Below are 20,455 nucleotides of genomic sequence, written 5' to 3'. Positions count from 1 at the left end.
TATATAGAAAACCAATTTGACAAATTTATTTCAAAATATTTACAGTAGCTGGTCACTACTCTATTTTTAGAGTTATCTTTTAGTCAATGGTCTTCCAGAATATACTTATAAAACTATTTATAGGATAAGTCTTCATTATTATAATTATAATTACACTATATAGTATTAACTCGTGATCGTTAGTATTCACATATTGCCTATTTGAATCATTTTAGTCCCATAAGACCAAGTCATCTTAATTTTTTCAAATTCATTTTTTTTTATAAAATTGTAAAAATATAAAACAATTGATCTTTCACCAAAATCAAATAACGTGGCCCATGCTGGTCTCAAGCACTTTTCCGTATCTTAAATGGTACAAAATTAGATTAATCAAAATTTCACAATAAATATTAAATATCGAGTAATAAATTAATAAATAAATAAAAATTATTATGATATATGCTTGAATTATCACATACTTAGAATTATCACAATATATATAATCAAAGATATCATTTTATTGCTGAATTAGTCAAATATTTAAAATTAATTTATCATATAGATGTCTGATAGCTGAAACCTCTTAAAAATAGATTCACTGTTCCTGACAACTAATAATTTAGATATGTAACGATATGAAAACATTTCATAGGTAAGGTATGAAATTCAATCGAATATGATAATTTAAATATGTTTTAATTTATTCAAGTGGAAATATTTATTCACGTAAAGTGCTATTTGACACCTCTTTTGCACAAAAATAGAGTCAGCTATTTAATTAATTGTGTCTTAACACATATATAATAATAATTTAAATATAAAAAATATATATAATTTATCTTAATCCAAATTATAATGCAGATATCGATTATTGAACGAAAATATTATTTTTTTTAAAAATAAAATGGAATGGGTTGTTCATGTCGGCCTTTAGCCAATATTGGACTTAACGCCCACTGACAAAAAAACAAGGGCTAAAGATTCTCATCCTCAATTTATTACATCTCCCTTCACACCTAGCTTCTCCAAAATAATATTCCCTCTCCGTTTTAATTTAGATATCTTATTTTTTAATTTATCTTTAAAAAAAAATAAAAATTCATACTTAATATTAAAATTTTAAATTATATTTTGTGAGATTATACTAATTATATTATTTATATATGTTAATAACATTTTACATAATGTAATTATAATTCTAAATTTAAAAATATTTAAATATATTATATATATATAGTCAAACCTTTCTATAATAGTTCTCGCTAACTATTTGTTCAACTTGATAGAAAATCTATCTAGCCCATGAGTTGACCAACCGATTCTAGTACTTCTTGTAGATTTGATTTAATTTTCTTTATAAACCTAAGTTTTCTATAATAAAAATAAAATAAAATTCGAGTTTACTTTTTTTTTCTTTTGTTTTTTAGTATACTTTCAAGTTTCAACTCCCAACTTCAGCTGCCTAAAATCTCTCTATATATAACGGTTTGTTCAAGGATTCCTTAAAATAAAAACAACTTAATTTGCTACTTCTTGTCAACTTTCTTGAAACTCAATTTGTTTTCTATCTATTTCTCTTGCGGTGCGACTTTTCCGGAATGAACCTACGGAATGTTTAGTGCATCAGACTGTCGATATTTAAATTTGTCATTTTATATATAGTAGTAGTATTTGTTAATACTATTATATACAACTAGCTTCATCTTTTTGTGTGTTACATGTGTATATTCAAGGTGGCGAATTATAGAAAGAAAGGGAATTATAAGGCAATTATAAGAGATGATGAAGAAGAAGAAGGTGGGATTAATAATAATAATATTAATGTGATGTTTTCTGGGAATATTAATAGAGAAGAAGAGATGTCTGTGATGGTTTCTGCATTGACACGTGTCATTACTGGTGAAGATAGAATATTAAATCAAGAAAATAATAATAATATTATTGGTTCTTCATCTTTGAATGAATTTTCTGGAGGTGTTGGAGAAAAAAGAGGACGTGAAGAGCAGCAATATTTCTTGTCAGATATTATTAGTTCATCAACAGGTATGCAAAATAATTCTATACTTTGCTTCTTATTTTATTTCGTTTGTAGGACTAAATTTGGAAAACATATTGAAATATGTCGATTCTTTAAATTCTGTATCTGAACTATGAGGTGTATATGTGAGTTTTCTATCTGAACTATCACTAGATCAAATGTTTATCGAATCGCACCTTAACTATCATGAATTGTTTACTTTTCCTATCTGAAATATCACCATCGTTTACGTAGAAAAAGTGAAAAACAAATAGTTGAAGTATGTTTCGATAAATATTTGATGATAATTCAAGTATGAAACTCAAAATATTAAATTAAACTAGAATACTTTAAGTGTGTTTTGACCCTTTACTCTCTTTTTTAATGTATACAAGATAGAGTTTATTAGCTGATTTTGGGGTGAGTCATGTACTTATTATTTATGTATAAAATTAATACGATATTTAACTTGTAATTTAAAAATTCACATAATTAATGCATCTATAAATTTGAGATTCTAACTCCGCTTTAATTAGAAGCATCTGCTCTTCATCTAGAAGTAATAAAAAATCAACTAGCATGTCAATATTGTATGAAATGTAAATGCATGCAAGATAACATGAAGTAAAGACTAGAGCCTCAAATTTTACTTTAGGTCATGTTAGTTTATTTACTTTAGTTTAATCTTTATGTTCTTTTAAGAGTATAGTTAAGGAGCCTAGTCCTTATATATAATACTACTACTAATAATAAAGATATCATTATATTTATAGACCATTTTGTAGTATATATAATTAAATATGAAGCAAAAGCAATTTCATTTTGGACTATCAAGTTATCTTTATTTGATGAACAGGTAACATGTTTTATTTTTTAAACTATAAATTTCACAGTATAACAAAGCTTATACATAGATATCTTTTGAGTAATCTGATAACACATTTATACTAACAAGGTATACATATAACAACTAGACATTCCCTTAAATTTGTGTTTTATGTTAATAGGTGGTGAAGTTAATAGAACTATTGCAAGCAACACACCAACAACAGAAGCAACATTCATATACACTACTCCAACATATGATCATAATAATAACAACACCAATGTTATTGATTATAATCAACCAAGAAGAAGATATAGAGGAGTGAGACAAAGGCCATGGGGAAAATGGGCTGCTGAAATTAGAGATCCATACAAAGCTGCTAGGGTTTGGCTTGGAACATTCGATACTGCTGAAGATGCTGCTAGAGCTTATGATGAAACCGCTCTTAAATTTAGAGGTAGCAAAGCCAAACTCAACTTCCCTGAAAATGTTAGGCTCTTGCCTACTTCTTCAATCCCCCGTCAGGGATTTTCGATGGAAAAACAGTCTCCGGCAAGCACATTTCCTACGAATTCCGTGGAAAATAATATGGTATTTTCAACGGAAAAACAGTTTATGACAGGCACATTTCCCACGAATTCCATGGAAAATGTACCTGTCTCTAGTATTATTTCTCCTAATACTTCTCCAAATACCCTTTCAACGATCTCTTTTTCCCCTAATAGTAATCCTATAGTTCACGCTCAATCATCTAATAGAAATAGTAATATGAATCCTCAATATTTCTTGAATGATGATTTTCAAAGGGGGCATTCATCTCTAAGTTTGTTAAACCAATCCATGCTTTCTACTAGATTCCAGTATTCTTCTTCTCCATCGTCGTCTTCTACTTCTCGAGTTCCTGTTGTTCCAAGTATGTATTTTTCAGGTTCTCAGCCTACTAGCCAAAGTAGTGAAAGTGATTTTCGAGCTACTTCGTCAGATTCAGCTCATCACCCTTCTTCTTCTTCAAGATGATCTAGTAGAAGTGACTAGTTAGGGTTTTATGTTTATCACTTAAATGTGATTTATGAATGGATTGTGGCATAATGACCAATGTAGGTGGACAAAGACCTGTTTTTCCATTTTGTTGTGGGAGCTTATAAAATGAGAGTTATTTTTGGAAATTTCTTTGTTTTACCAAAGAATATACAAGTTGATGATGAAATATGCGATGATTATAGCATAAACTTTGTCATCCATATTCCGTATGTAGGTATTTAACTAGAAAAGAAATTAAAGCTTTCGAGTACACAATTATCTTAATATATGAAAGATACTATAATTGCTCATTAGAAACAATTAAATAAGAGTGATCAAGCTGGTCCTAACAAATGTTATTAAAGGTAAAATGTGGTTGCTAAGATTAAATAGTTCTCAAATACAAATTAAAACACAATAATCTTCTTGAGATAAGTTGAAAAAGAAAGTCATATGAAATGAGTTAGATGGAGCAATCCAAGTCTCAATTGGATTTTTCCTGAAAATACCTCTTCTGTGCGTCTTTCTCGTGGATGGAACAGAAGGAGGAGGGAAATACCCAGCTTAGGGTGCTAGTTGGAGCAGTCCAAATGCTCGATAGAATATAAAATCGTATTAAAATGCATGTGTAAACAAACAACCTTGGCATACTCTTGCGTAAATAATCCTCATCGCAACAAGAAACTCGTGAATGCACGTGTTATCTAAACGGGCTTATATTCCACAAGGGAACAAAAATATTTAGCATGCAAATACTTGAAGAAAATGAATCAGCTTTCATTCAAGCAAATTACAAACAATTCTCAAAGGAAGATGATGCATTGCCTTAGACCAGTCACAAGGAAGTCTAAACTTGAAAGTATAGAAGATAAGATGATAAAGGTATTTAAGTCACCAGCAATCTGATGGCATGATTGATATCAACCTAATATATTTTTCAATCATCATCTGATACTATTTGATGAATAACTGGAGGAGTATATTAACCTGTGATCTCTTAGCATCGCTGATAAACGTTGTTGATAACAATGAATAAAGCAGCATCAAGAGAATACAAAACAAGAAAAAGTTTAAGCCAGGGAAGTTGAGGAAAGCGAGCAGGCAGATGAAGATAACAGGGGTGGAAGGATTGATACTACGAGCTTTTTCCACTTAGAGGGTCGGGCAGCCAGACTGGAAAACGATTTCAGTTTTGTCACATAACTGCTCCTTGATATCAATTACCATAATTGATGAGCTACCTTTGGAGTCCTGCCAATATTTCAAGCCCTTATTGCAGCTTTGTGCACCATTGTCTCCTTGTGAATTTGGTGGCAACTCTTCTCAACAAGGTCAAGCAGCTTTTCCAAATTAGAAGCCCAAGAATTTAGTATGTCATTGCTGTCTTTTGCAGGTTGAAAACAGACTATACCCACAGGTCTATCAATCTTTGCGACAAGTGCTTTTGATACAACCATTTCTGAAAGGTGTTTTTCGGCTTCCTGAGATGAGAGAACAAAAGATGAGGATCACCAGATGTTAATGAGTAAAACACGCAATCTCAATCGGATCAGATGGATACACAAGATGATCAGGAAGATCATGTGGAACTGGATAGAAGACATTCTCCAGCGATGAAATAGTTAACTTAGGCAGCCACAGATCACAGTTTTCAGTTTTTAAACCCACTCAAACTAATACCTATCTATACTAGCAATATTAATTGCCAATGGAGCTTTTGGAATTTGGGGTACTATTAAAATCTAAATTTAACAACTAGCTATCAAGAGGGCTCTAATTTGAGAGCTTTTAGTAGCTCTCACAGTAATTCAAGTCAACTGTTTATTATTCACAACGTCATGATTTTCTTTTCTTTTTTTCCTTTTCCTGCAAAAATGGAACATAATTTTCACGCTATCCATGAGAGTTACAAATGCTAGTGATGTATCCACAACACAGATTTTTCAAGATACAATGTTAGCGATACCAGGGGAAAGAAAACACAGTTACATTGCTATTTGTTTGGGGGGTTTTAAATTTAACCCACGATGTTCTTGCAGCATACATATTTTGCAGTAGAGAATTAAAAATTTATATATATTTCAATAGTAAATTTATAAAGGAACATCTCAAATGTGATGTATAATCAGGAATCAAGAACCATGAATACCAACCTGAATGGAAAGGCACAATAAATCTGCTAATCTCTTCAAAGTTATTCTTGAGTAGTATTTTGAGACAACAAGAATGTTCTGCAAGAAAATAATCATAAGAAATATAAATCAATATAAGTCATTAAAAAGAGCAAAACAGAGACTTGCAGCATAGGGTATTACATGCTCTATAACTCTCAGTCTGAGATCTTCAGCTGCCTTGTCACCCAAAGAGCCACCAAGCATATTCTTTTCATTTTCAAACTCATCCTTGAAAGTATTCCATAATGATGTCCATTGAATGACTTCCATGGTAATTAATTGTTTCAGAAGCAGCCTAAAACAAAAGGAAAGGCAAATACTAATAAACATTAGACCAAACTACTGGAGCAGAAGGACAGAAGAAAATTGTAAATTTTTATATTGTAGCTATCCCATAAAAGATGAGAACAATTTCAACTATTTCGCTTCCAGGTTAATAATTTGAGACTAAAGACGATGCCAACAATACCAAATGGCTAATTCATCCCAAGCTATTGCAAATTATTTCCCTTTTAGAGTTTCTACTTAGAAACAAAAGTTTCAAAACTAAACTTCGTTACCAAAGCATTAATAATCAAATTAAAACAGTTTTTTTTATTGATGGTAGTCAATAATGTGTGCTAAAAGTTCATAAAGAGTAGCCTCACCACTAAACTTGTTACCATATTATACACGATATCTTCTTGTAGAGGTTTTACTTTAAAACAGCAGTCTTGAGAAACTAAAATTTGTTAATTCAGAAGAGATAATTATGTTATGATAATCTTCTTTTAGTACTTGTAAAGAAACAATATTTTGCTGAAGAAGCAGCCTAGTAAAGAGTGATATTCTTTAAGTCCATAAAAAGGCAGACTCACTACTCAATTTATTCCGACAAATGCACACTAAAAAATTATCTAACATTCAGGCTGAGTGCATCTAATCTTGACTATGTATATTCAAGTCCTTATGAGAACAAACACAATTTTACTTTGATAAAGGTAATTATCATAAAATAGAAAACTCATATCTAGCTTGCATACAGAGATATGTAAAGCTAAATCATGGGGTTTCTTCTCCACTTTACTACAAAATACTTTACTACCTAATGCCAATTGATACAAAAGCAAGGATATTTTCCAGAAAGGGTGCTGATGATGGTTGGAAAAATTTGGGAAACATCTTTCCCTACAAGCTCCTATGGACAAATGAAAGATAATTGCTTATCCTCAGTTCCATAGAACAGTTTGGGCAAGTAGGGTTTTCAACAGAACCTGAAATGAGGGATCTCTGAAAGATTCTTGTCCTCCAAAGTTGAGTAATGAAGACTTGATTGCATAGGATCATGCGGTGACAATACCAAGTACCAGCAAATTTTCCTCAGCACCTGCATAACATAGAAAAAGGATTCAGAATAATTAAGGGATATTCAGAGATCCTGTGGCCCAGCTTTTCATGTAGCTCTTAAGTGGCACGTAATCAAATATTTCTTTTGACGAGAGGGAGTTGCTCGGATGGTAAGCACCCCTCACTTCCAACCCGAAGGTTGCGAGTTCGAGTCACCACGGGAGCAAAAGGGGTGGGAGCTCCTAGGGAGGGTAAAAAAAATAAAATCAAATATTTCTTTTGGATCTTTTTGACAAAGCTGAACTAGATGTATCTGGTTATTGTTCCAATCCTTTCTTTATCAATTTGAGGGAAAAAATGCATTAACTCAAGCTCCACTCAAGTAGGAAATGTTAGCCGTTTAAGTTCTGAACATATTGGATACGTCCATCATACAACACATTTTAATCCCAATATACCAGGTTGCTCTATGTTAATTGGCCCCTCAAACAGCTTAATAATTTTTTAAAAACTATCAACTTAGCATAGATGTCTATTGATTTCTAAAGAAGTTGTTTGAGGAGTAGAAAAGTCAGCACTAATTCATCAGAAAGGGATGGACTTGAACAAGCATATAATAAAGTGTTTCCTTCTTTTTATTTCTTTTTCCCATGTGTCATTTTCCTGACAAATGAGAAGGATTTCTCTTTCTTTCTTAAGCTTAAAACAGACTACATGAAGAAAACAAAGGCTCAGTTTGTTTCCGCTTAGTGGAGGTTTGAATCTGAATCATTCATATCTCAACCCACTTAAGTACATTTATTATTCTTTACAACTGTTTGCTCTGAAGATCTGATTCATTCATACATTATAGATATAATTTCAAAATCATTAAAACATTTACTTAAAAACTTCTGCAAAGGCAACCTTTTACTACTCTTCCCAATTCCACTTCACAATCACCAACCACTGTCATCCACCACTACCAATCTATGTTTCTCGGACTATTCAAAAATGTGGACGGGTGTGTCGGATCCTTCAAAATTAGCGCATTTCTGAAGGATCTGACACAGGTGCGGAATCATTTTTGGAGAGTCTGAGCAACATAGCTGCCAACTATCTCAAGCACATTGCCAGCTCAATTATCTCAAAAAATTTAGAACAAAACAACAAAATTTCACTTTCTTTCTTCTTTACAAAGCTAATCCATTTCCCCATGTCAGAAAAAGGAAGACCTCTGTATTGAGTAAATGCATTAACATTCAAAACCTTCTTTTACGTGTGTCACCAATGTCCATTGACATTTGATACCACATATTGATGTTATACATTAGTTCTCTGTTTAAGATTTGATAATTCATCGATGCAATCTTGAAAAAAGAAGATTTGCATATGAATTGCACAGATTACCATAGCACCTCAAAAGTATAACTGCATTAGGCTTACTGGTATCCACTGTGCTGGGTTTTCCTTTACAGAAGGGATCTCATATATGGCCTTGTAACAGCGACATATGTCAAGGTAATCATTGTTCTGAAAGTAATACCTGCAGCACCGGGATAAAAGAAATTATTGTGACAAGTTCAAGACATACAAACACAAATACAATGAAAAGTTCCAGATGCAACAACAGTAGTCTCCATCTTTCTAGTAAGAACTTAAAGTTATCTCAAAACCACCATAACTAAGTAAGTTCTTTTAAGCTCTAGAATTGACAAACTTGTAAATCAAAGACGAAGTAAATCAGGTATGATCAAGTGCTTACAACAGTGAGGCCTACTCATGCATAAAACTTTCTGCGAAGGGCATGAACTTTTGTTGGAAAGGAATTTCCTACTTCACAATCAGGTGCCTGAACTTTAAGAGCTCTGATTTTAAGTTTTTAACAAGGTCATAATGGCAGATTGAATAGCCTATGCTGTTCTCATGAAGTGTAGGTCACTGTTAGCCACTTTGTAGCTGCTCAGGGATGAACCCAATAGTCAATCTTTCCATGGCTTAAGAAGTTTCCCATTAGGTTAAAGCAGAGGATCAAGACTAAAATCCTCAGCTTCAGGTATGGCAGAGCGCCCAGCTCGAGCATGATATAAATTACTACACGGTAGAAGCATGATTTGAAAGAAAGGAGGGTTAAGCCAAACACAAAGGTTAATTTAGATTTATGAAATATACCTTTTGCCACTCTCTCAAACGGATGATAGAATCCACTAACGATTATCATGCAAGCGAAAACCAATGCCAAAAAGTTTTGGAGGGAAAAACTAGTATAGAAAGAAGAAGAATTGACCTTCTAACAGCTTAATATTCCAGTCCCAGCACAATCTTACGGTGAAGCTTGAAAGTCCAATCAAACAACTATGCTTCAATTCCAAACTAGCTGGGATTGGAAATGCAACATTTTCACCATGCATCAATCTCAGACTAACTAGAATAAGTAATGTCGCCTTTTCAACAGACCATTTCATTACTGGAATTGAAGTCCATTCATAACAAAATATAATCCTAAAAGACAGGAAATGAAAACTATCACTCTCAAATACACATCTTTGCAGAATTTGAATGAGGTTGGCATAACATCACAAGTATGAATATTATCTCTTTGGTGGAAAATATAAATCTTTTGTGTACAAGTCAAGTAAAAACAGCATTTCCCTTGATGTTACCGAATAGTTGATAACAGTAACAAGTTCTACACTGTATCATTGTCAAACCCCACCACCATAAGGCCGATTAACTTTCAAAATATTACAAGAAATCCAAATTCATTTATAAGACAACCCAAATTATAAGCAAAATGAGGACAGTCAAAATGTTTCACTGGAATGCACATTATAGACACATTCAATTGTAATTGGCATGCACTACAAAAACAAGACACACAAACATCAGAAAAAAATGGAGAGTCATAAAGGTTTCACCCAGAATGCACATGTTAACCTTATTCAGTAGTAAAATGAGCAATGAACATCCAAGGGTCAGGATGCATTGAAAATCAACTAAGAAGCAAGTCAGTGAATTTTTTCAACACTAATCTGATCAAACTAGGACCAACTACAATAATCAGTGAAGAAGATAGATGCATCAACTACAAGTCTACAACTATTAATCTGTTAAAATTATGTAACAGATATGAGTTTGGCATAAATATGCTGAGCCCCTGAGCGCTTAGGGTAAGAATGGTCTAGTTTATCATCAAAATCAAGAGAAAATAACTCGAGGCACACTCCACATAAAATCATAACTCACCTAATCATCAATTCATAGTAAATCCGCTTCAACTCTAACAATGATGGAATATCTGGAGCAGGCTCTTCGACTACATTATCACCTTCTTTTGGTTTCTTCCTTTCTTTAGAAGGATCAGCTTCAAACACTTTGGGATTGATCTTTCTTGAGAGTATTTGTGCACGCACATAATCTAGACTATCCAAACAGAGACGCACCTGCAGAGTTCAGCATTATATAACTAGTCCAAAGTCATGCTTCAGCTTTCTGTAGCAAGAGAGGGATCAATGATACATACTTGTTCAAGAATAAAAGCAATCTTCTCTGTTTTAGCCATTGCTCCAAAAGTTTCAACCTGTCCGTCAACATACCCATCAATGGGAACATTTCAAGTAAGTAAATCCCAAAAAGCTTCCAATAAAAACTGTTGTTCAATTTGACACTGATCAATAGAGCAAAAAGACCAAAAAGTCACCAAGGAGAAGGTCAACAAATACTGACCGCAACTTCTTGCATCAAATTAGCAGCCTCAGCTATGAGTCCTTGTTCTTCTTTAATTTTTGCAAGCTTCTTAATCAGACGGGCTCTCTCAATTTCAACATATATCTACATGCAAGATTAAAGTTGCTCGGTGGGAAAGAAAGACAAAAGGAACCATGGTGTTCTAATCTAAAATAACAACAACAAAAAAGCAGACAAAATGAACACTTACTTTTCCTGCAGCTACATTGTTAAGGGTCTTGATGAGTTCTATCTTAGTTTCAAGATCAGGTGTCTGGTCAATATACTGCATCGCTTGTTGGACCATAGCCTGTACAGCCTGCACAAGTCCAAATTAAAAAAAACACTAAACAACATTATTATACGGTGGTATGGGACAGACAAAACCATAAGATCATCCATCACCACTGGAGAAACACCGCGTCTCACAGGTTTCTCATAGCAATTGATAGTTCCACATACAATATGTTATGTAAAGAACGGACGTGCATATCAGCACATGGCATAAACAACAGGCAGGAGCATATATTCAACAGTATCAAGTTAATCAAACTTTCCAAGGCAAATAGGCACATGACTAGTAGTCAAGCATGCCTAACCATTAACACATATACATGTCACCACATTACATATCTGATCATGCCAATGATGAGTGAACTACACAAAAGGAAAATTCTCTCCTATACCCAAATGTGTATGACTTTTAATGATTATTTCTGATAGGTATGTAAGCAAACATTAGAACGCACCAACACGGTGCAAACCAATTTTACTAAAGTCTGCATTAAAGTCTCCCTCAGGCCCTCACCGTTTTCAATCATCCTTGCTTTCCAGTTCTCACTTATTAAACCAAAGATATCAATTGTTCACTACATACACTAGAGTTTTGAACTACACACAAAGGAATGAATAATTTCTTTGACATTTATAAAATCCCTACCTGTTTGAAAAACAAAAGGTATCAATAAATCCTTTATACACCCCTTTCATGAACTTAAAAACTAACCAAGTGAAAGTGGGATTTTGACAGCTCTTCCATGAAGTATGTCCTTTCTTAAAAATATAATTAATCATTTGGTAGTGCAGTCCGAAAAGATTCGGAAAAATTGGAAAACAGAACTAGATAAGATAAATTTTGTTCTCGAGGAGAAGAGGGATTGAAAAGCATTTATTCATTTCTGACAATTCTAATACTAATTCAAACTTTCCAATAACATATGATACATATATAAATGAACAAGCATTTTGTTATAGTTCAACACTTCTAAATGTGCTAATACCCATTGTCCTCCTTACTGATGGAAGTTATCCTATAGATGTTGTATTCATGCCTGTTCGATTTTTTTTTATTTTTTTATTAATCAAACTTTCCAATAATATGATCCATATACATATGAACAAGCATTTTGTTATAGCTCAACATTTCTCATACCTATTGTCCTCCTTACTGACTGACACTGTCAAAATTCAGCACACCATTCTCAGTCTATTCAAGGTCATTACATTTTGCTACAATGACGCATATACAGTAATAAGATAAACGATACCTGTTTCAATTGTCCACGACGCTTAGACAATAGAACAATCTGTTCATTAAGTGTAGTCCATGCACGAGCCTCAAAGCAGAGCTGAAGAATATCAATGGCGGATTTCCTCGTACCCGCAACATCTCCAGCTTGCCTCATCTGCTTCTCCACATTTAACAGTATCTCTATTTTCGCCTCCAAATTCCTATCACCTTCCTGAAATTGAGTGAAATTGAACAAAAAAAAACATTGAATACACCGAAATGAGATCTGAATCGAATGAAGATACAGAGAAATTCAGCATGAGGATAGTAGATTACCATTTTGAATTCGATCGATGTGAACCCTAAGAGAGAGAAAGTTAAGAGTATAGAGTGTTGAAGATGGTCTCTTTTACTGCTTTTTTGAGTCTATGCTGCTTTTGTATTTTTCTTTCTTTCTTTCAATTTCAATCTAGTTTTCTTGTAGAAGGGGTTAGGAGATAATGTTGCAAAGGCTTTATTTTCACCTTTAGTTAATTACACATTTTTATCGCGGAATTATTATTCTTATTCTTCATATCAAACAATTTCTTTAGATACGTATTAGTGTATACAACATGACTAATAATATATTTCATGTAATTCCACAAGTGAAATTTTGTGGAAAATATAAGTATATATGTAGATGTTATCATTATAAGATAAGAAAGGTTATTTTCCATAAACAAATACATATTTTAGTGTGTGTGATTACTTAATATTAGGTGAATGTATGATTTAAATTTTATGAATTTAATCTTTAATTTTTTATCATTAAATCTATTATGTTTTTAACAAATTATGAGTGTAAATTTAATTTCTTTTAAAATTTGTGATATTTTCATATAGTTTTATATCATGTCTCGGAGGAATTGGGTCGGATGAAACTCACTATCTATATCATAAGTTATGCGAAATAGACTATTTATACTCTTCATTACATTTTGGGATAAAAAAGATATACATGCTGTTATTCTCAAGAGACCACAAATACTCTCACGAGTTAACAATCTAAATTTTTAATAATGTGGCAAGCCATGTGAGACTAATCCCTCCACCTAAGTGTTGCCAAACTAGAGTATTCATTACAAGAATTGGACCTTTAATGACGACAAAAATGTCCATGAAATCTCATAATACTGCCACTATAGATTTGCGAATAACAATTGATTTTTAGTGGCAACTAAAAGTCGCCACTAAAACCTGTTTTTTCAAAACAAAAAATTAGTAACTAATTTTCAGTTACGAAAAGCACCAAAATTTACTTCTCAATTCGAATCTCCTACTACACAATGTATAATAATACATTTTATGCAATTAAACATGAAATAAAAATAAAACATATAGTGTCTTTAAACTTCTCCTTGCTTGACGTTATTTGTGATTCTTAAAAAATAATTTCCTTGTTAGAAAGAAAAAATAAATCATTCTCATAATCTAATGCTAAAAATTAGTGATAACCTTTAGTGGCGATATTCTAAAATTTTGTGGTGACTTTTGTCACTACTAAAGGTCCTATTTCTCGTAGATAATCCTATTTGGCAATGTTCAGGTGGAGAGATTTGTCCCATTTGACTTGTCACATCACTAAAAATTTGGGTTATTAACTCTTGAGTATTTGTGGTCTCTTGAAATAACGACGAAGATATTTTTTTTATCACAAAACTATTTGCATAGTTTAGGGGCAATTTTAACCCTTTTTTGTTTTAAAAAAATGATTTAATTTCCTTACACTTTTCCATTCTAAACAAGTATAACTAGAAACAAAACTGAATTTCCAAAGTGAAGATGCAATCATACCAGCAGTAACGCATCAGATTCGATCAGAAGATAAAAGTTAAGCACATGAGGATTCAATTCCCTTTGGACAGAGGAAACAGGAATTTCCAGAGTGCAATCCATATAGGAAGAGTAATAGGAAAAGAATGACTAGATGTATACATTTTCAAAATCCTTTGACATATGTCCATAGTTCTTTCAAGAAATAATAACCAGCAATAGACATTATAGAAGTCAGCAGATTATCTGTGTTTTGTGACAAAGCTGTTCTGTGCCTGGTCTCGTACACCACGGAAACAGGTTGAGCCAGAATGACACCGCGAAAGAGCACTGGAGATGCACTTTCATGGCTAGCCACCATAATATATATCACATTTCAAATCTCAGAACTGACTGCAAAATCATTGCAGTAGATGGCTTTGGCAAGATGGCAATATAAGAGAACCAGTTCCTTTCACTTCATCTTCACCAGCCAGAATGGCGACTCTCAGATCTGGACGAAAATTGCGACTCCAGACCAAATCCAAAGTCAAGCTCAGAACGACTTATGGGCGACCTGTCACTTCCTCTACCTCTAATATCACCAATATCTTGAGAGTTACGTCGTTGGGATATCTTCATCAGATCATCTCCAATCTCAAGATCGTCTTCTACCTTCACTCTTCTATCCTCATCAGAAATGTCAACTTCTGTTACTTGAATGTTGCCGCCTTTACTAGTCTTTGATGCCCCTTCATGTACATATCCGCGGAAATTGTTCTTTGAAGGTTCTATCTTCGAGCAGAATACTTCAACAAAACTGTTCATGCAACCGCGGTAATACACATTGATCCTGTTGTCTCCTCTTAGTCCTCTGTGACGGAAGTTCTCATATGTGGTCTATGGAGTTGAATATAACTAAAACAAATCAAAATAATGCATGGGGAAAATAATGAACAAGAGAATAGTGACATCAAATCAACTGTCTAATCTATCATCCGACAGCCACCAAAGATTTTATCTTCTGACAAGTCGATTCTTGACATTGTTTTGTAAAACACAGGGTGATGGGAACATGACAATGCACTCAACAGTAGACCGTTTAAATCTCAATTTAAAACAAACCAGTCCAATTCATTAATTATAAGCAAATGACCAAGCATATGACATAGATAGCTCAATGAGTTTGATGATCAGTCATACCAATTCACATAATTTGAATCGACCATGTCTTAAGCATTCCCTAACAGCTGTCTTGAAAAAAGTATGGTTGTAGAACATTCCTACACATACAGATTATTGACTCAAACATGCTGAAGCTAGAGAGACGCGTGTTTGTAAGCAAAAAAATGATCAAGCATATAGAAACTAAAGCGGAACTGCAATTATTATACTAGCAAACTAAAGCAAATGAGAATTGAATTATATATTGACATAAGAGGTGTAAAAGAGTAACCTGATTTCTACTTATGAGATACAAATGGAAGCCAGTGAGACCTCCAACAAACCACAGCGAAACAAAACAATAAGCCATCAGCGCCACTGAAGCTGGCGATACTTTGATAGCCTTCCAAGCAGTTCCATAATCATCCACAAGGAGTTTAAGATATAATGCCGACATCGAAAAGACGTAAACACAGAGGAGAGCAGTTGAAGAAACAAATAGGAAGAAGCAACGATAGTTGCGCTGTACACCAAAAAAGAAAGAAATGAGTCTCAAGAGGCCAACAAGGTGCAGCTAAAAGTAGCAAGTGAAGTTCTTTCAGATAGACTCTTTATTTACATCCACATAAGCACAAAACAGGGAAGGCATCATTTTTCTCCTGCCTGTTCCTTAGACTAAATGTCCTGCCTCACCATTGGCCAACAAGGTGCAGCTAAAAGTAGCAAGTGAAGTTCTTTCAGATAGACTCTTATTTACATCCACATAAGCACAAGACAGGGAAGGCATCATTTTCTCCTGCCTGTTCCTTAGACTAAATGTCCTGCCTCACCATTGCTTCATCATATTATCCCTTCTTTTAGAGCATCTTCTCCATTCATTAATTATAACATAAGCACAGTCTTAAGTAAAGATTTACTCCCTTCCTTTCAATTTTGTTTGTCTTACTTTCCTTTTGAGTCCGTTTTGAAAAGAATGCCTCTTTCCTTTTTTGGCAACTCCTTAATTCTAAATTTCACCATGGCATGTTTAAGACCACAAGATTAATGGAGATTTTGATACATTCTACATATCTTTAGTTTAAGACCACAAGATACAATTCTTTTCTTTCTTGAACTCCGTGCCCAAGTCAAATCAAACAAACAAATTGAAACAGAGGGAGTATTTTAAAATGACATATTTTCAAATCAGTACATTTAATAATACACCAATCTTAATATTGGGTTATGCTTTAACTAAAATAGTTTTCGGTATACAAAGGGTTGCACAATACACATCTATGAGATGAAAGGCTAGAAACATACAGCACAAATGCTAATTCCCACACCTACCAGTCTTGCCAAAGCTTACAGAAGCCAATCAGTCAATTCAACAAAAAGCAGCTTATACACATAAAGTAAGCACTTCTACAACTACTAATCAACTAAAACACCGCTGATGTTTTTCGGCAAAGCAGCAAAACTTGAAGCTGAAGTGAATTTCTTAAAAGCAATAGCAAAGGTGGCAGCTTCATCTTCATGATGAGCCCATAGAGGTAGTTATATAAAGAAAAGGAATATAAAGTGGAATCACAAAAGAAAATTGAGAAAAGAATAACCTGTGGCAGGAAGATTCATTACCTTTCCAATGCATTGACCAACCCAAGGGCAATGGTGATCAAACCGCTCCACACAGTTATTACATACTGAGCAATGAGAGCATCTTGGTGGACGATACAACATACATGTTTCACAATATTTAACTCTCACTGGCAGACCATTTACAATGATTTCTTTGGTGCGAGGCAAAGGCTTCCCAACATCAATGGAAGCTGAAGAATCATAACCTGATACTTCCTCTGGAGGATGAGAATTGCGTGGAACAATGCCAGGATCCTTGGTTGAGGTCGAAAGTAGAAGAAACAAGACCTATTGCAACAAGCACATGATTTTTCACATTAATCACATATAAACTATGTTACTCGGACTCTTCAAAAATATGGACAGCTGCATGTTGGATCCTCCAAAAGTAGTGCATTCTTGGAGGATTCGACATGGGTGCAACAACATTTGGAGAGTCTGAGAGAAACATAGCAGGAAAGTGGGAAAAAATCTTGACAGTTATCAGGTGCTAGGAAAATCAAGGGCAGCTGAAAAAACATAAACAGAAGAGGTGGATGCTCAGGGGATGTTTGCAGAAACATAAACAGGAAGTTACAGGCAGAATTCTGCTGATGAAAGTAAGAAGGAAATAAGTAATACCGGAACTTTTCCCCGCATATGATAAAAATATTACAGGCCAAATAAAATAAAGTGTGAGGAAACTAACATAGATTGTGAAGACAACTGCTAAGACCAAAATTGCATATCCTATACTTCCAGTTGTGAATTTGTGAGCAAGATTACTTGCAACAAATACACAAAATATAACAACAGGGACAAGGATAAGCATAAAGGTGATGATCAATGACTTAGCATCTGGCCCGAATATCAGCCTCCCATCAAGCAAGAATTTCTGCAGATAACAAACATTAACCAAAAGTAAAGTTAAATGCGAACACAATGTCAGTGAAGAACAAATTCTAGAATAGCATATCATTTCAATAATTACATCAGAAAACTAGTGATTTCCCAGTGAAGCAATTGGTGAAGTCAACAGCCTTATGTGTTCCATATAGGTTCCAAGCATTTCTTTGTTTATGTTCTTTTTAGTTTTAGTTCTTTTTACTTCAAAACCACACCCAATTCAATAGTTCAAATAAAGAAAAGGCTAACTTAAATTTGGTAGTTGCTAACTCGTCTTCATGGAAATGATACTTTACTTATCACTAATTACTTTTGCAATCATGTGCAACGGCGTATAGAAGGTCCACAACATTGTCAAATTGTTTATCGAAACCTAAAGTAACCAACTCAGCCTATTGGCCACTACATTTCAGTTCTTCAAAGTAATTTCAAGTGGCAATCAAGCATAGCACACTATATCAATCATCCCATCAACAAGCAAGAGAAAATATATGCAATTAAAATCCAAACGAAGGAGACCACAATCCTTATGCTTAAACAAGTAACAAACCAATACAACTAGTCCAGCAATGCAGGAGTCTAAATTTTCTTTTCTTGTCCAAGAGAGGCAAGTAAAGCAAACCCCCCAGATCAAATCTGACATTTCATTTCTGGTAAATTAATACTATTTGCATAACCAGTTAACACTACCATTCAAAAGCCATTAGCTTGCTGAAAAAAATTAAAGTAAACTTTATATCCAAGAATACATGAACCTTAAGGTAAAAAAATTTATCAAGTAATACAACTAAATCCAGTAACCCAACAAGACCAAATCTTTTTTTCCTTGTTGAAGACAGGGATGCAAAGCAACAAAAAACTAAATAAGATTCCCTCTAAAGTACACAAAAATGAGTTTTAACACAATATATGCACACAAAAACACCCATACCCCTAAAAATCCATTTGCTTTCTAAAAATCGAAGAATAGTCTCTCCAAGTCTGCATAATCCTTGAGCTCAAAAAGAACATTCAACTAATGCAATTCAATTTAGCAACCCGAACACGCCGAAACTTCTATTCTCGTCAAAGACAAGCAAACAAAGCAACAACCTAGATCAAACTCTTCTAAAATACACAATAGAAAAAGAAAAACGGAAACGAGTTTCAACACAATATATGCACACCAAATACCCATATCCCTAAAAACCATTAGCTTTCTAAAAATCAAAGAATACTCTCTCCAAATTTGCATAATCCATAAGCTCAAAAGTTAACATTCAACAAATACAGCTCAATCTAGCAACCCCAACACAGCCAGTACAAAAAAAGATTAAATTCCACTAAAACAAACCAACCCATCGAGCTTTAACACATTATATGCACACCCATTTAGTCATATTTTTCAAAAACCACAAGCTTCTAGCAACCCCATCACAGCCAAGCAAGTAAAAACAACAAAAACCCAAACCAAATTCCACTAAAATAAACCAACCCATTGAGTATAAACACATTTTATGCACACCCATTTAGCCATATTTTTCAAAAAACCACAACCTTATAGCAACCCCAACACAACCAAGCAAGTAAAAACAACAAAAACCCAAATCAAATTCCACTAAAACAAACCAACCCATCAAGTTTTAACACATTATATGCACACCCATTTAGTCATATTCTTCAAAAAAAAAAACATTAGCTTACTCAATTTTTTTTTACAAAAAGTACAGTATACACAAACATGTATAATGTATAACAAGTAACAAGAAACTCTCACATTGTTCCCCTTCCAGGACTGGTACACTCTCTTGGGCTTAGCCATGAAATAATAATGATTCTTGATTTGTCACTTTGCTAAAGCTGAAAGAAGATGAAGAAAAGAATACAAGAAGGGGAAGAAAACATGAAACCAATTTGGAAATCTTTTGCTTTCATTTTACTGGTTTATTTTAGTATAAGACAGTTTTTAAAAAAAAAAATAAAAAAATCATAGTACTAAAAAACTACTAATAATTTCAAATTATTATTGATAAGTTTGATTTAATAAAATATTTTTTGATTTTTTGATAATGTGTTCAATTAATTGGGTTCAAGAAATATAAAACAGAAGAGAGAAAGAGTAAGTAGTTCATTTTATATCGAAAACATTTTTAAATTTGGCGCTAATTTAGTTTTATCGTGAATTATGGATCGTCATAACAACACTTTTTTATTTGATTAACTGAATTTAAATACATATCCGATCTTACAACATAAGTGAGATACACCCTTAATTCTCGTCAAATTTATGAGCGTTTTAAACACTTTTTCAATTTTTAAAATTAAAAATTATATATTTCTACAAGAGTTTGAAATCACTCATATGACCGATCAAAATATATTAAAAATGTATCTAAATTTAATTAATCAAATAAAAATATATTTTAAGACCATCAATAATAATTCAAGATCAAAAC

At 33.3% G+C, this 20,455-nt stretch overlaps 3 protein-coding genes across 3 annotated transcripts; 1 reads left to right on the top strand and 2 right to left on the bottom strand.

Annotated features, from left to right (window-relative positions):
- Positions 1–1,505: 1,505 nt before the first annotated feature.
- On the top strand, positions 1,506–4,087 carry LOC102585040 (ethylene-responsive transcription factor ABR1-like). The gene is made up of 2 exons (XM_006346668.2): positions 1,506–2,025; positions 3,007–4,087. The coding sequence occupies exons 1-2, from the start codon at positions 1,701–1,703 to the stop codon at positions 3,840–3,842; spliced, it is 1,161 nt and encodes a 386-aa protein (XP_006346730.2). The 5' UTR covers positions 1,506–1,700; the 3' UTR covers positions 3,843–4,087.
- A 517-nt stretch (positions 4,088–4,604) lies between these two features.
- Positions 4,605–13,020, bottom strand: LOC102584724 (26S proteasome non-ATPase regulatory subunit 12 homolog B-like). The gene is made up of 11 exons (XM_006346667.2): positions 12,897–13,020; positions 12,598–12,792; positions 11,262–11,369; positions 11,051–11,155; positions 10,848–10,904; positions 10,571–10,767; positions 8,771–8,870; positions 7,273–7,385; positions 6,161–6,314; positions 5,999–6,076; positions 4,605–5,326 (listed from the first exon to the last, which is right to left on the bottom strand). The coding sequence occupies exons 1-11, from the start codon at positions 12,897–12,899 to the stop codon at positions 5,108–5,110; spliced, it is 1,329 nt and encodes a 442-aa protein (XP_006346729.1). The 5' UTR covers positions 12,900–13,020; the 3' UTR covers positions 4,605–5,107.
- Positions 13,021–14,393: 1,373 nt separating this feature from the next.
- Positions 14,394–19,943, bottom strand: LOC102584386 (protein S-acyltransferase 8-like). The gene is made up of 5 exons (XM_006346666.2): positions 19,777–19,943; positions 17,824–18,009; positions 17,136–17,423; positions 15,811–16,041; positions 14,394–15,254 (listed from the first exon to the last, which is right to left on the bottom strand). The coding sequence occupies exons 1-5, from the start codon at positions 19,819–19,821 to the stop codon at positions 14,841–14,843; spliced, it is 1,164 nt and encodes a 387-aa protein (XP_006346728.1). The 5' UTR covers positions 19,822–19,943; the 3' UTR covers positions 14,394–14,840.
- Between the last annotated feature and the right edge of the window lie 512 nt (positions 19,944–20,455).

Source organism: Solanum tuberosum, unplaced genomic scaffold (assembly GCF_000226075.1).
Source record: "Solanum tuberosum cultivar DM 1-3 516 R44 unplaced genomic scaffold, SolTub_3.0 scf00086, whole genome shotgun sequence".
NCBI lineage: Eukaryota > Viridiplantae > Streptophyta > Magnoliopsida > Solanales > Solanaceae > Solanum > Solanum tuberosum.
The sequence above is the reverse complement of the archived record's forward strand: the minus strand, read 5'-3'. Positions and strand labels throughout refer to the sequence as shown.